We start from the raw sequence: 14,380 nt of genomic DNA, 5'->3' as shown, positions 1-14,380 counted from the left end.
TATGACAACAGTGTGTATTTATTGGTTAGTTCTATGAATTCCTAATAGATGGCAGTGTAAGTTAATTCATCGATACAACTCTCTACATCGTTGGACATCTAGGTTATGTAGACATCCGGTAGATGGCGTTTCAATTTCTAAATACATTCTATTCCACATCATATTTGTTTATGTTCACGACATAACCGTACTATTTTATTTTTCGTGAATGATTTTTATAATTATACTGTGTATTGTGTTATAATTGTGTAGTGTATCGTTTGGATATTATTATAATTTTTAACAGAAAAATAATAATAACATAAAACTTTATAAATAACTTTTTTTGTCTATTAATCTTCATACCACCTCAAAAACATGTAAGTATTTTTTGCTTGCTTTTTATTTATTTTTTTTGTATTTTATTTTGATTTTTTAATCTGTTAATCGTTAATTAATTCATTCATTAATTTTGATCTAATTTATTTATTTAAATAATAAATATTATCAATTTTTATTTCAATTTCAGTAAAATGCTGCGGAAAAAATCTACCCTTAACAATGCGTGTAGCAAAGATGCAAAAAAAAAAGAGAGCTCGTGAATCGGAAGAACAAATTGCAGCAAGAAATGCAGCTCAACGAATCAGAACAGCAGAAATTTGTAGAAAAGAATCTCGAGAACAGCATGATGAACATCTGCGACAAAATATCTAAAAACAGTGTTTGGGTTTTACTTTTTTAAGAAGTGCGACAATGACTCTACCAACACCCTGCCATTATTACTGAATATGACACGACTGGCTGCACCAACCTCTGGGTTACTTAACTAAAAAACATAAAATAAAAAAACCAATTGACTGTGACAGGAAAGGCAAGCAAACATATTTAGCGAGCGAAGCTGCGACAGGGATGCTAGTATATATATATATATATATAAAACAACATGTCCTAACTGACTCATAACCAATGCCCAGCAAAGACTATTTTAGACAAACTGATGAAAATTTGTAAACATATTCTTCTCATGTATGTGCACACTAGGAAACGATTTTTTGAAATTTTGAGTTTAAAGGGTTAAAATGGAGTAACAACAAATTTTACTATTTTTTTCTCTTTTTTTTAATTTCTCAGTAACAAACGAAGATATAAACTTGATTTTGGTGTGTGTAATCTTCATGTGAATATCTAACAACCAATTTTTTAATTTTTCAAAATTCCACCTTGACAGTGGTGAAGCAAGGTAAAATATTTTGAACAATGATTGTAAATTTTCTCCATTTCTGACGATACTAAATGAGATATTCACTCAATTTGGGCTTGCAAATACTCTTCAGATAAATATCTAGAAATCATTTTCAGGTTTTTTGAATTTCAATTTTTTAAGGGGTGCGATGGTGGCTCAATCAGCCCAGTCATTGACACTGTTTACTGTATGTGCAATGCAACTGGCTGGACCTGCCTCCAGTTAATTGACTAAAAACATAGAAAAAAAAAAATATTTTTTTAAATGAGAAAGTACAGCCACCTCCTGTGGTGTTTGTCAAGTAATGCTAAGAACCGTGGGAAATATATTTTTACCCATACAAAGGATGGGTAAACAGCTACAGTTACTATTTTTAAGATGGAGGCTGACTATTTTGAATCCTGCGTTCTTCAGATCACTAAACGTTTCAGGTCTTGTACTGACCAAACTGTTGCTCTGAAGAAATTAAAACACACTGATAGCTTTTATAAATTGAACAGGCTTTAATTTTTATTTATCATTATTATTCTCACAACCATGAGTTTAATGGACCCAGGGGGCACAGTATATATATATATATATATATATATATATTTTTTTTTTTTTGCTTATGTTACACTTGGCTTTTTAAGTATAAATAATTAATTAGTGAACTCTTTACTAATCCAAATTATTTTATTTGTTGCTGATTAGTTTCATCCTATCTCTTACATCTTCTCTTAAACTGCCTGTGTTATCAGATTAAAAACTGAACTGAGCTGAAATTGATTTTGAGCAGAATTGAACTGGGTTTGTTTTTTTTTACTATTGATAGATATGTATTCCTATTTTTCTTTGTTTCAGGGCATACTGCGTGCGTGCGTGCAAGTGTGTGTGTGTATATATATATATATATATATATATACGCACTTGCACGCACGCACGCACGTGCGTGCGTGCGTGCGTGCTTGTTTGTTTGTTTGTGCGTTTGTTTGTGTTAGCGCGCAAATAGCCACTATTTCAATAAGTTGAATAATGAAGAGCAATAAGAGATAAGATTTAAACTGAAAAATGTGAAGTAGTGAACATGATTAAGAAAAATATTTAAAGTAATGATTGAAGAAGAATAGCTACGGAAATGGAAGTATGTGAGAAGTGTAACTGATAAGAGAGAAAAAGTAGGCAAAAAGTAAAAAAAAAGATGGTCACACAACTCAAGCATTCTTGAATGGTGAGAAAATTTTGATTTGTATAAGGGATGTTTTATAGAAAAGTTAGATAAATATATCAATCTTTCTAGACCCACTGATTATTATTTTCCCCAAGTAGCTTAGTTAAACAAGTTATAAATTACAAAGATGGCTACACAGAAACAGAAGGATCATGATTTAGTAAAGTAAGAACACTTAAATATTAACAGAAAATCTATATAAGATGATCCGAATTAAATAGTAATGTAATTTTCAGTTACAAACAAAATAATGTAATGTAATTTGCAAAGATACCAAAAGCTTAAAAGTTTTCTGGCTCAGCCGGGATTCTAGTAAAAATGAATAAATTGATGCAGAACAAAGATTTAAAAATATTTACTGAAGTAAAATAAATGAAAACAAAATATATATTTTTAAATTCTTATTAGTTACAAGAACTAACGTGAAAACATAAATAATTCAGGTTTTCTTTTAAATAAAAGTATGAGATCACATGCAAATAAAAATATCAAATAACCAAACCGAGAATAAATTACTAACTAGTATTTTACTAAATAGTATTTTAGACCGCTATAAGCAAACAAGCACATAATTTATTCGTCAGTACTAAATTTTACCAAATTATAAAATTTGGTAGATTAGAAGTTTTTGAAATGTGGTGCTATAGGAGAATGTTAAAAAGTCAGATGGGTTGATAAAGTGACAAATGAAGAGGTATTGCGCAAATAGATGATGAAAGAAGCATTTGGAAAAATATAGTTAAAAGAAAAGACAGACTTATAGGCTACATACTAAACCATCCTGGAATAGTCGCTTTAATATTGGAAGGACAGGTAGAAGGAAAAAATTGTGTACGCAGGCCACGTTTGGAATATGTAAAACAAATTGTTAGGGATGTAGGATGTAGGGGGTATACTGAAATGAAACGACTAGCACTAGATAGGGAATCTTGGAGAGCTGCATCAAACCAGTCAAATGACTGAAGACAAAAAAACAAACAGTACTAAATAGTGGAGACCTCAACATAATAGCAGTTTAATCCTTCTCAACATTTTCACACCAAACTGAACAAATCAGTTTAGCCAATTTCACTACAGAGGAGAATTTACGTGTACATATTCACAGACTCTTACACATGATGTATATCTGAGTTATGTATTAATCATACATATAAGAGGGTTATTTGTTTTTCAAGGTCTGATCGGTCACGAAATTAAAACCACAGTGAAAATAAAAAATTTTTTATTTGTAACAAGTTCTTACATAGTTATGCTATTTCTCTACATAGTTGCCACTCCGATTTAGACATTTGTCGTAGCATGGTACCAACTTTCCAATATCCTCATCATAGCCTGTGTTTTCAGCCATGTTTCTACGCTGGTCTGCAGCTCAATGTCTGTGCCAAAATGTTGTCCTCCTAGCCAGCGTTTCATGTGAGCAAAGAGGTGAAAATCGATGGAGCCAAGTCTGGGCTGTATGGTGGGTGATCAAACACTTCCCAATAAAAACGCTGCAGGAGCTTCTTTGTTACAGCTGCAATGTGCGGCCGAGCATTGCCATGGAGAAAGACAATGCCTGATGACAACATTCCTCTCCACTTATTCTGAATTGCCCTTCGTAGACATTGAAGAGTCACGCAGTATGAGGCCGTAGTGGTCAAGCCACATTCCAGGAATTCCACCAAGGGAACTTCATTCCAGTCCCAGAACACAGTAGCCATACACTTTCTGTTGGAGAAAGTTCGCTTGAACTTCTTTGGTTTACTGAGAGAATGAGAATGCATCCACTGTTTGGATTGTTCTTTTGTTTCTTCAGTTTTGAAATGGATCCATGTCTCGTCCCCTGTGACAATTTTGTTCAAAAAATCTTCTCCTTCATTGTGGTAGCGCTGGAGAAACATTAGGGAGGCGTCCATTCTCATTGTTTTGTGATGGTCAGACAGCATCTTGGGAACCCATCTCGCACACAGTTTGCGGTACTGAAGTCTCTCACTCACAACGGTGTAGAGAGCTGACATTGAAATTTTAGGAAACGAATCACTCAATACAGAAATTGCGAACCGACGATTTTCTCAAATTCCCTCATCGACTCGCTAAACGAGATAATCGGTTGACACTCGCTTCCTTCCCTGACCACCTGCATCATGAACATCTTCACATCCTGCTTTAAAGTTCCTGCACCATTGTCGCACTTTGCTGTCACTCATTGAAGTTTCACCAAACACATTACTTATTCGTTGATGAATTTCAGCTGCATTACACCCCTCAGCCTGAAGAAATCGAATTACCGCATGCACTTAACACTTGGCGGGAGATGCTATTGTTGTAGACATGTTTACGTGCTAGCTATGTGTTCAGAACTAAACGAAGTGACGCGGCATGATTGATGGCCATACTAGAGACGCTGCACAAAGATTTATCCGATTTTTGCGCATGTTTTTATTTCGCGACCGATTGGACCTTGAAAAAAAAATAACCCTTGTACTATGTAAATAATTATTCTCTCCTATCTCTACTAATACATTCTAAATTTTAAGGGGATAAGAATTAAAGCAACTGCAACAACTGTAATCAAATCAATGAAAAAGAATTAGTATTTTTCTCAAGAATAAACGATATGTTCACTCTTTATTAAAAGAAAATGTTTTTATTGTAACTATAAATTGCATGTTTTACAACATCAGGAATATCTCAAGGAGTAGCATCTTGTAAAATAGATAGAAACAAAGTATGGATAATGCCAACTTTTCTGAAGTATATTTAATAAACCAGTTTCCACACATCACCAGAATCAGATGACAGAGGAAGTATTTTCTACAATTTTATATATACCGATAGTAAATCGATTATGTTAAGTAATGTAACTATAAAAACAAAATAACTTACGTATCAGCAGGAAGTACATCCCAATTTGTAACCAAAATTGAAGGAATGATATCAATATGCAACACAATAGAAGATACACGACAATATCCTCCAGACAATCCTGGATCTCCTGAATAACGCACTTTTAATTGGCAGTCTATAGTCTAGAATAGATAAGATCATATTTATGAAAGTCAAACTGTAAAGAACAATATTAATATTACTAATCCTTATATAATATTCGGTTATATACAATACAAGTATCAATGTAAAACAATTTAAAATTTAAGTGTAAAGATAATTTAACAATCCTATCCATTTCATTTGATTTCCCAATTTCACTCAGCAGAGGCAGATTTACAAATGTGCCGCCTATAGCTGGAACAACCGGCCAGCGCTGCTGCTGCCATGTGGCCCATTACTGAGAACCGAGTAGAGAGATATGAAATTTGGTGAAGTTGATACTCAGTTTTTAGTGGCCATCGAAAAAATTTGTCTTCAAAAATTTTCCATCATAGGCTATAGCCTAGCTAGTCTATTTAGAGTCTTATGAGAGTCATAGAGTTTATGTCCCTCAGATGACAGATTCTTCATCGCTATTGTCATCCTTTTTAGTTGAATTTCCATAGCACTGTCCCCTCATTCTTACCCATCTTCTACCTTCAAAACATGATACACAACACAAAATTCTTTACTTCTCTAAACTTTACTTCTCTAAATTTCTATCCAAACATTTCTTTCAGTTTGTTTAGGTTCATCTGTTACATTTGTGATGAATATAGGTTGGAGTAGCTGGGAGCCAATATTTTATGTATGGCCTTATTGTTCCTATACTCAATCAAAATAATATTTCTCATACTGAGACATGTTCATTTTCACAGTTTATTAAGTTCAGCTTTGAACACAGTTTCAGATTTGAATGTTTGGAACATTCATTGGAATGTTCCTTTCGCTTATCCATATCAGGAGCACTATCTTTTTAATATTCAGATTTAGAGTAAGATGTATTTTTTTGTTATGATATAGAGATTATCTAAACAAAAGTGAATTTTCATCATTTCTGATCAACTGACTTTTAATTCATTATAGTTATATGTGTTCATGTCATTATGACAGTTCTTTATTTTCTGGTCTGATTTAAAAACCAAACGGGCCTTTTCCTGTTTCATGCATTGAATGAATGTAGGACTCATCGAAAAATATGTCAGCCTTATCTTTCTTACTGTATTCTGAAATTTTTTTCAAATATATGATTCATTTAACTCAATATTCAATATTTATATTCATACTCACATTTACGTGCTTAACTAAAAAAATTTCCTGTTATTCTAGTTTTCCTCCATTCAATCCTATACACCTTAAAATTTTACATAGAACAATGACTCTCAAAACTTATTCGCCTGCTGCCCACATAGAGAATCAAGGATTTTCTGGCACCCCCAACATTTTTAAACTTACCTCTATTAAAAATAATAATTGCAATTGCTGTTTTTAAGATGCACTCTTAAAAACAGCATTTGCAATTATTGTTTTTAAATGAGGCACATTGTATTTCTGAGTTGAAACTTACATTTTAAATGAGAGCAATTAAACTGCATTATTTAATCATATTTGAAAGTATTTTTGTTAAAATTGCTTTCAAAAAAATTAAATTATATCTACATAGTTATATAAAAGCAACAGTGACAGCATATTCAATATAACAACACAATAATTAAAACAAAGCTTTCAATTGAAAAATTACACTTGCATTAATGCGAAGGATGAATCTGATGTGCTTTAACGAGTATGTTAATATCAGGCTCAAAATTACTTAATAATTTACCATAATTCACCACATTCAGTAACATGCAGCCGATTTCTCTTTTTGGTTAGCAGAATTACTACAGCACTAAATCCACGTTCAGACAAATATGATGATGGGAATCAGAAATCGTTGAACAATCGACCATAATCCAGGGTACAGTTGCAGGATTGGCTTTTACAACCAAAATTCTTGGTAACCTTTCTTGAATTTTATTTTTATTTCTTCATTTGTTGTCAGTTCTATAAGTTGTTCTTCTAACTGGGATGATCCTGCTGTGTTGACATTTGAAAAGGAATCCAACACCAAGTTTGGTATGTCCATAATTAAAATGTCCTGGAATCATTCTTTGAAATCAGTATGGAGGTTCTCCAAGTATTGGCAGTAAACAAGCAAGTTGTCATTGCTGAAGGATACTACTGACAAATTAGGGAAGTTATTAAATTCACGTCTGCCAATATTTCTCTTGTGTAATACCAGTTTGGCTACCAAAGCAGCAATGACATTTTTTGTTTTAATCCAGTACAAGTCATCGCCTTGAAGCTGGAAATTAACATCATTAAATAATTTATATAGATCTGCGCAATATCATTCTTTAATGTAATGAGGTTGTCGCATAACTCTGTGTCTTTGTTTTTCAGGAACTCTATCACAGAATCAGACAGATTGTAAAATCGAGTCAGACAAGTACCTTTTGACAGCCAGTGGACTTCTGTATGAAGCAGCAAGCAGTTGACATCTTCATCATTGGCAATGCAAAGCTGACTAAATAATCTGTCATTTAGTGAGTTGCTTCTGATTTTATTAACTGCTCTCATAACATATTGTAGTGATGTATGCAGGCATTAACTCAGGTTTCTTACAACTAAATGTTGGTGATGAATGGCATAATGTACAGCAAGCATGTCTGGAACTTTATTTCTTAAGTACACTATGAAGACTTTATGACACCCTGTCATAGCTGAAGCACCATCAGAAGCAATTGACATAATATTCTTCAAAACAATTTCGTTTTTGTCACAAAATTTTTCCAATCTATTTTATATATGGTTTCTCTCTTTGCATTGGTGTTTAAATTTCTAGCAAATAATAATTCTTGATATATTTTCTCATCTTTGATAAACCTCACATATGACAACAATAATGCTTCATTATTTGGTAAAGTGGACTCATTCAACTGAATTGAAAATTGGCAAGTCTTTAGATAAGATTCTTGAATGTTTTCAGTCATCTAATCAATTCGGCTTTGTACAGAACTACTGTTCAAAGGAATTGTTTGGATAATATCCGCCATTGGTTTATGGAGCACAGTGGTTATTACTTCTTTTACTGCTGGTAAAATTAAATCTTCCCCAACAGTGTGTGGTTTGCCTGTTTTAGCAATTAACAATGAGATATTGTACGAAACTCAAAATCTGTCGTTGTCTTGCTTGGAAGCCACTAAAAAAAGTCTTGATATAGTAGGCTGAGCTACGTACTTCTTTTCCAGGTCTTGAAAATGGGCCACATCCTTTCCTTTCTTATCTGAATGCATTTTACTAAAATGATCTTGTAGCCTGGAAGGCTTCATCGCTTCATTTGAAAAAATATTTTGACAAATAAGGCACAATGGCAATGATGGATTTGTGGGATTTTTTATAAATCCGTACTTAATATATTCTGCATTGTACTGCTGCTTCTTCTTTTTTGCTTCCGACATGGTTTTGACATCATAAATACATTGCTAAAAGATTGACTTTAAAAATCCTGCATCGATTGCACAGGAAAATGCTAATGAAAATAAAAGAAACAATTACTGCCTTAAGATAGGTTTGAAATGCAACACGCACTGACAGAAATAAACATGCAATTACTCATTTACACCACATGTGACAGAATTCGTACTGAGCAAGTTAGAACAAGCACCGATAATCATGTCAATTCATGCAGGATTCGACAAATTACGTTGTTAAACTCAGTCATATAAAAGAATGAACTAAAGTCATATAAAAATTGACTTAAGCACTGATGATTTAATCGTTTTAATACATGTTTGAGAAATGTTACATGGTTCATAAATTAATGGCATTTTAAACAGGATAATGTACACTGTAATTTGGTATAAAAACATATAATATTCGATAATTGGTTTGTTTATAATTTGTGTTCAAAAATTAAAAATAGGTTTGTTTATTTTTTTCTACTTCAATTTTATTGTGTGTTTTATATGTATCTCCTGTCACTTTTTCTTTATCTCTTCATTGATAATTGAATAATAATGCTTTGTATATAATAAATACTCATTTGTTTTGACATATTTATTATAAGTAGTTGTCTAAGTAACACATTTGGTAACTGCTACACAGACTAAAGAAAGGTTCAAACTTGTGTTAGTAATGTGGCTGTATAACAAAGAATATAAATCAGTTTTATTTTTTTATTTCATACTACTGCTACATTATATACTGATACAAAATATTAAAGGGACACCTATATATTATGATAAAAAATGGATTTTGATCTAGCTTTAATGACAAATTGTCTTTAATGTAGTCTTAATGGTCTTTAATGTAGTGCTGTAGTTTTTTTGGATTTTGTTCATTTTGTGCCAAGATACTGAAATCTTTAATGATTGGGACTGTAACATGATTCTGGATTAAGCTGAGTGTGGGTGATACACGTTGCAGTCTCAATCTTTAAAATTTCAATACCTTGGCACAAAATGAACAAAAGCCAAGAAGTGCAATACTACATTAAAGACAGCACAGTTTGTCATTAAAGCTAGATAGCTAAATCAAAACCCTCTAATTTCCATATTTATTTATGTTGCTTAGATCGGGAAATATGCAGCATTTAAGTCAAAAGTGGCCTTTTCTCTTTCAAGTGGAATATTTAGGTTCAGAAAAATTGAAGAGACATACAAAAGGAATTTATGCTAGTCTTAAACTTTTAAACTATCTTAATGCAGTTTACTGAAAAAATTCTGTTTCCCCCATGCCCTCAATCAAACACAAAGAAAAACTATCAAATTTTTAAAGCTATCTTCTCACAGATTTTTTTTTAATTTGATTATTTTTGAAATCTGAAATGTACTGTCAAACAGTAGCGTATTCAAGCTTTAATTTTTTTTATTCATCTCTCTAAGCCTCTTGGTTGCAAAGTTAAAGTAGTTTGAATAAAATAATTTTTTATCATAAAATATAGGTGTCCTTTTCTTTTTTTGTACTAATGTAGTAGGTATTTAATTTTAGTTTGAAATATCAGTAAAATATAAGTTTTGCCTTTTTCTTTTTAATCAGCCATCACCTTCCTAGACCACCTGAACACCCCCAATTTTCTGTGGGCCTTCAAACCCCTCCCCCCTCTGAAAACCACCAGTGCCCACAAGGAGGCGTTATCGCTCACTTTAAGAATGAATGACAGAGTATCATTGTTGAAAATAAATCCTAATTGCAGAGATTCTCCAGCTTAAAAAACATTAAACCCATTCTTAAATTAGGAGTTATGATTTGTTTTATAGAAATAATATATTATTTTTCTTAGCACAATATTTTGGAAATTATCAATCTTTACTTTTTTATTTATTCTAGGATGAATTTTCTCTTTTCTATCAATTGTTTTTCCTGTGTCAATAATTTCCTTAATGTGTGAACTAATACCTAACAAAGATTAATCATGCATTCCTGAATTTTCAAACCTAAAACTGCAGGATTTTCATAAGGTATGATTTAAATATGTTATTTAGGTATTGTTTTCTTAAATCATAAAAAAAAATTAAATTATCCTGGAAGAACTAGGAATCTGCCATATCAATGACATCATCAAATGATATAAAAATCAATGGACTGAATACAGCACCATTTGCCACTACAGAGAATGTATTACATCGCATTATGCACTGGGCGGAAGAAGAAACATAGGTCGTTCAAGGAAAAAGTGGATACCAGAACAGGCCAATCAAGCCTAATTCATGAAGAAATGAAAGCATTCAAGTAAAATTCATTTTTAAAGAAAATAATAAACAAAGTTGTAATTTTGTAGGGTGGGAATGAAAATTTTAGCTAATTTTTTCAAGAAATACTAGATAATAGCTAACAAAAAATTAAGATTTTTACACATTAAATGCAATGGGTAACTTGTGCGATGGATTTAAATTTAAAATAAATTTTAAAGATTAAAAAGAACATTTTTTGTTACCACAGACCGTTGGAGTGAGATAAAAAAAAAATATAGTGATTTGAAGGCCTATTGATATAAAAAATATAGATTTTTACTTCCTTGTACAAAGTAAAGGAAGTATTGTGATCGCAAAAAATTATGGTTTTCATTTTTCAACTGAAATATTCATTTTGACCATCCCTAAATCCATTCTGACTAGTTTCGGTGTGATGTCTGTATGTAATATGTATCTCGCATAACTCAAAAATGATTAGCTGTAGGATATTGAAATTTTGGATATAGGACTGTTGTAACATCTACTTGTGCACCTCCCCTTTCGATTGCAATCAACTGGACCAAAAGTGTCCAAAAATGCCAAAAAATTTGGATTTTGGACTTTTCTTAACTGCAGTAATAAGCCCTCATTGAGAGCTTTACAACAATATATCATAATTGGTACTTATTTTCATTGGTTCCAGAGCTATAGACAAATAAAATTTGAATTAATGAAATATTTGGATCGTCGTGGAAGACGTATTGCCTAAGAAGGCATATTGGTTCAAATCAGACTTCACCTCATTTTTTTTAACTTTTTTTTTAGTTTAAATATATTGATTAATTAATAATTATTAACCTGTAATTGTAAAAAAAAATTTACAATAAATACTTATTTAATAATAACAATAAAAAAAAGTATATGAAAAAAAGTTATTAGTGAAATAAAATATTTTATGTACTTTTAAAAATGTGTAATGTAATTTAATAGACATTATTACATATGTGTATATGTAATAGATTTGGTGAAACATCTGATTATTTAATACTAATTGAAAATTATAATTTAAAATCATATTATTTTTTTTAATTTTCTGGTTTAATTTTATTTAATTATTCTGGAATTTCTGTTCAATTTTAACTATATTAATATTAACTACAGAGTCACTGAAAAACAGACCCTCACAAGAATAACATATACAGTGAGGTATAAATTCCTGATCTTTAATAAATTATAAAAAATTCTTATCTTTTAGTAAATTACTTCACTGACATTGTCTGACAATATTCTCCCTAAGTCGGAGTTCATCATCATTTCATTTATTTGTTTTTTGTTGCCAATCATTTAATTGCTCTTTGGTTTGATATAATTCTTTTGATCTTAATTTGTGTACACATTTTCTAGTTTTCAAATCTTCTCTCTCTTTATATTCATCATTCTCTCTTAATCTTTTTATTCTTTCCTTGGTCTTAATGTTTTCTTCCTCTTTATATTTATCATCTTCTCTTAATGTTAAAGGGACCTTTACACTATCCTGATATTTCATGTAAGATTGTTGAATTAATAGTTGAATAAATATTTGATGTTAATAAAAATTAATATTTCAGCAATTGTGTAACTGTCTTACTTTATTAAAGAACTGGAGGAACTTATCTCACTTTCAAATGAAGTAAGTGTAAATGAAGTGCAGCAGTGTGTATATGTAATTTAATAGGCGTACAAGGAAATCATGTGGTGTCCACATCAGATTTTTTATATATTACAATAACACAAAGAAATATAGAAAATGACAATGTTTTTTAGTTTGATTGCAATGGAAACCAATACATGCAAAATGCTAGTACACAGGCTTTCAATCCCTGCCAACATATGTGCCGGCAAGTCTACTTATATATGTGTGCATACGTTTACGTTACAATCTTTAAAGCCTACTGACTTAGCAACTGAAATATTGCAGCATAAAGATGATTACTTTCTTAATTGTATTGTGTTTAGTGACGAGTCTACATCATGTTGCATTGGATCATATAGTACTATATCCAGATGGTATCGTGTTTAGTGAGACATAATGTCTGTATTTGGGATCAAAAAATCCCCATGAACTCTAAATATATAAAAGGGATTTTCAGAAATTAAATGTTTTCTGTGCAATATCCTGACAAATTTTACAGGCTCTTCTTTTCAACTGAAGCAAGCGCACAGGAGTTCCTTATTTGAGTATGGTTCTTTCCTTAACTGCAAGACTGACCAGAAAATTTTATTTGGCAACAAATAAGGAGGTGCACCTCCTTACTGACAAAACGCTGTACAGGACTGTTTGAATGACATTTTCTCTAACTGCTGCATCAGTCAGCATGGATCCAATGACAGGTGGCCTCCAAGGTCACCCAATCTGAACCCATGTGATTTTTCCTTAGGAATTTTACAACGCATCTTGTATGTGCCTCTGCTACCTATTGACCTACACAATTTGAGGCATAGGATTGAAGCAGTTATTGCTTCCATTACTCCAGAAATGCTGGTTAAATTATGGGATGAACTCTCCTATCAGTTGGATGTGTGCTCATGACTAAAGGCTCACATTGCACACTTGTAAGGAAAAACTTAAGAGTTACTCTTTCATTTTGTTTGTGATTCATTACTGTAAGTCTAAGTTAGGAAATATTGAACAGCTTTAAACCCCAATATTCTTTTTTGTACACTCTGTATATTAAATTTGCATATAAAAAATTGAAATATAAACATCATTAAATAATAAACAACACAAATTGTGTTTCTTTTTCATCTGTTAATGCTTTCTTGAATATAATGTACAAAAAATATGAATTAAAGAAGTACATTTCTAATATGTATAAATTTTAAATAAAGTACAGTATCATAACATGTTAAACAGAAAGAATTTCCACTCAAGTAGAAAAAAGCAATAGCCTATGACAAACCAATACTCTGATTAATAATAACAAGTATGTCAAGTAACATCATAAAAAAGGAATTTACATACTGATCATTTAATAAAATATTTACTGGTGTTTAAGCAGAAATGAAAAGTAACATAGAAATGCCTAGTACATTGTAACAGACATCATAATGCATGTACAAAACTCTACATGCCAAAATTCCTACCATCTGTTTAACAACAACCAATGCATCTTTTTCAGTCTAATAGTAAACACCAGGCAGAAAGTTAATCAGAAATAACCCTTCTTGTCCCAGAAGAAAGTTGACATGTCTTTAAAAAAAAAAATCAAAAAAAATTTGTTATACCTTGGATGAATTTTCCACTGATAATTTGTTGAACTGTGAACAAAAAGAGTTCAAGCTGCTGGGACCAGACCTAAAAAATTAAAAATAATATTACTTTTAAACACTTTTATATATATATATATA

The 14,380-nt window shown here is 31.4% G+C and overlaps 1 protein-coding gene across 3 annotated transcripts in view; it reads right to left on the bottom strand.

The window, feature by feature from the left end:
• The window catches only part of brun (trafficking protein particle complex subunit brun), a 91,024-nt gene that overhangs the window by 8,574 nt on the left and 68,070 nt on the right, over positions 1 to 14,380 (bottom strand). For all 3 annotated transcript variants that reach the window (XM_075360996.1, XM_075361014.1, XM_075361006.1), the window contains exons 18-19: positions 14,258 to 14,327; positions 5,298 to 5,440 (exon numbers count right to left, since the gene is read on the bottom strand). In XM_075360996.1, coding sequence (XP_075217111.1) covers positions 5,298 to 5,440; positions 14,258 to 14,327 — 213 coding nt within the window. The remainder of the gene's footprint in view (positions 1 to 5,297; positions 5,441 to 14,257; positions 14,328 to 14,380) is intronic.

The sequence above is a fragment of the Lycorma delicatula genome, chromosome 1 (assembly GCF_047948215.1).
Source record: "Lycorma delicatula isolate Av1 chromosome 1, ASM4794821v1, whole genome shotgun sequence".
Classification (NCBI taxonomy): Eukaryota; Metazoa; Arthropoda; class Insecta; order Hemiptera; family Fulgoridae; genus Lycorma; species Lycorma delicatula.
This window is presented reverse-complemented; position numbering and strand designations above follow the sequence as displayed.